The following is a 650-nucleotide window of genomic DNA, read 5'->3' on the forward strand; positions in this document are numbered from 1 at the left end:
GGGCGGTGGGGGAAGCGGTGGCGGTGGAGGGAGGGGAGTGGAGTTCCGATGAAGGAGGGAGAGGAGATGAGTGTCTTAGCCATGGAGGATTATTGATGAGAAGCTTTGAGCTTCTGAGAGACACTACTTTCTCAGCTTCTCATGATAGACTCCGATTTGAGATGAAGAGAAATATTGAGATGAAAGAATATTTCCCAATTATCCGTATTTTTTTAAAAAATAAATAAATAATAATTATTTTATTCTTTATTGTGCGAGCGAAAATGCGAAATGAAATACGCACCAGCAGATCAGCAGAAATCGCAATGGGTAGTGATTGATTTTCTTTTTGTAATTGGGCCAGCCAGTGAATGACACGTACTATCATTAAGGGTTGGTAGATACGTCAACTAATGGTAGTTTTCCTTAGATTTTCCTACGGATTTAAATCTTAAGTTTTTAATATTTTTATTGAAAAGGTATCAATATAATGTTTGTTATCAAAATTTTAATATATTTTAATATATTTGTAATTTTGATAAGAAATATGTTCATATATTTGCTCAAGACACGTCAAATACACAAATTTAAACCGACTAGCATATATTTTTTTATTTAAATACAATCAATAAATAATCACTGGATCCAGGAACGGATGTACGTGTGTGTGC

General features: G+C 34.2%; 1 protein-coding gene across 1 annotated transcript in view; it reads right to left on the reverse strand.

The window, feature by feature from the left end:
• The window catches only part of LOC107629113 (inner membrane protein PPF-1, chloroplastic), a gene marked incomplete in the record, with an annotated part of 4,441 nt that extends 4,256 nt beyond the window's left edge, over nt 1–185 (reverse strand). Inside the window, 1 exon segment of the mRNA XM_016331814.2 lies at nt 1–185. Within this exon segment, the coding sequence (XP_016187300.1) occupies nt 1–83 (83 nt within the window).

This window comes from Arachis ipaensis, chromosome B03, assembly GCF_000816755.2.
Source record: "Arachis ipaensis cultivar K30076 chromosome B03, Araip1.1, whole genome shotgun sequence".
NCBI lineage: Eukaryota > Viridiplantae > Streptophyta > Magnoliopsida > Fabales > Fabaceae > Arachis > Arachis ipaensis.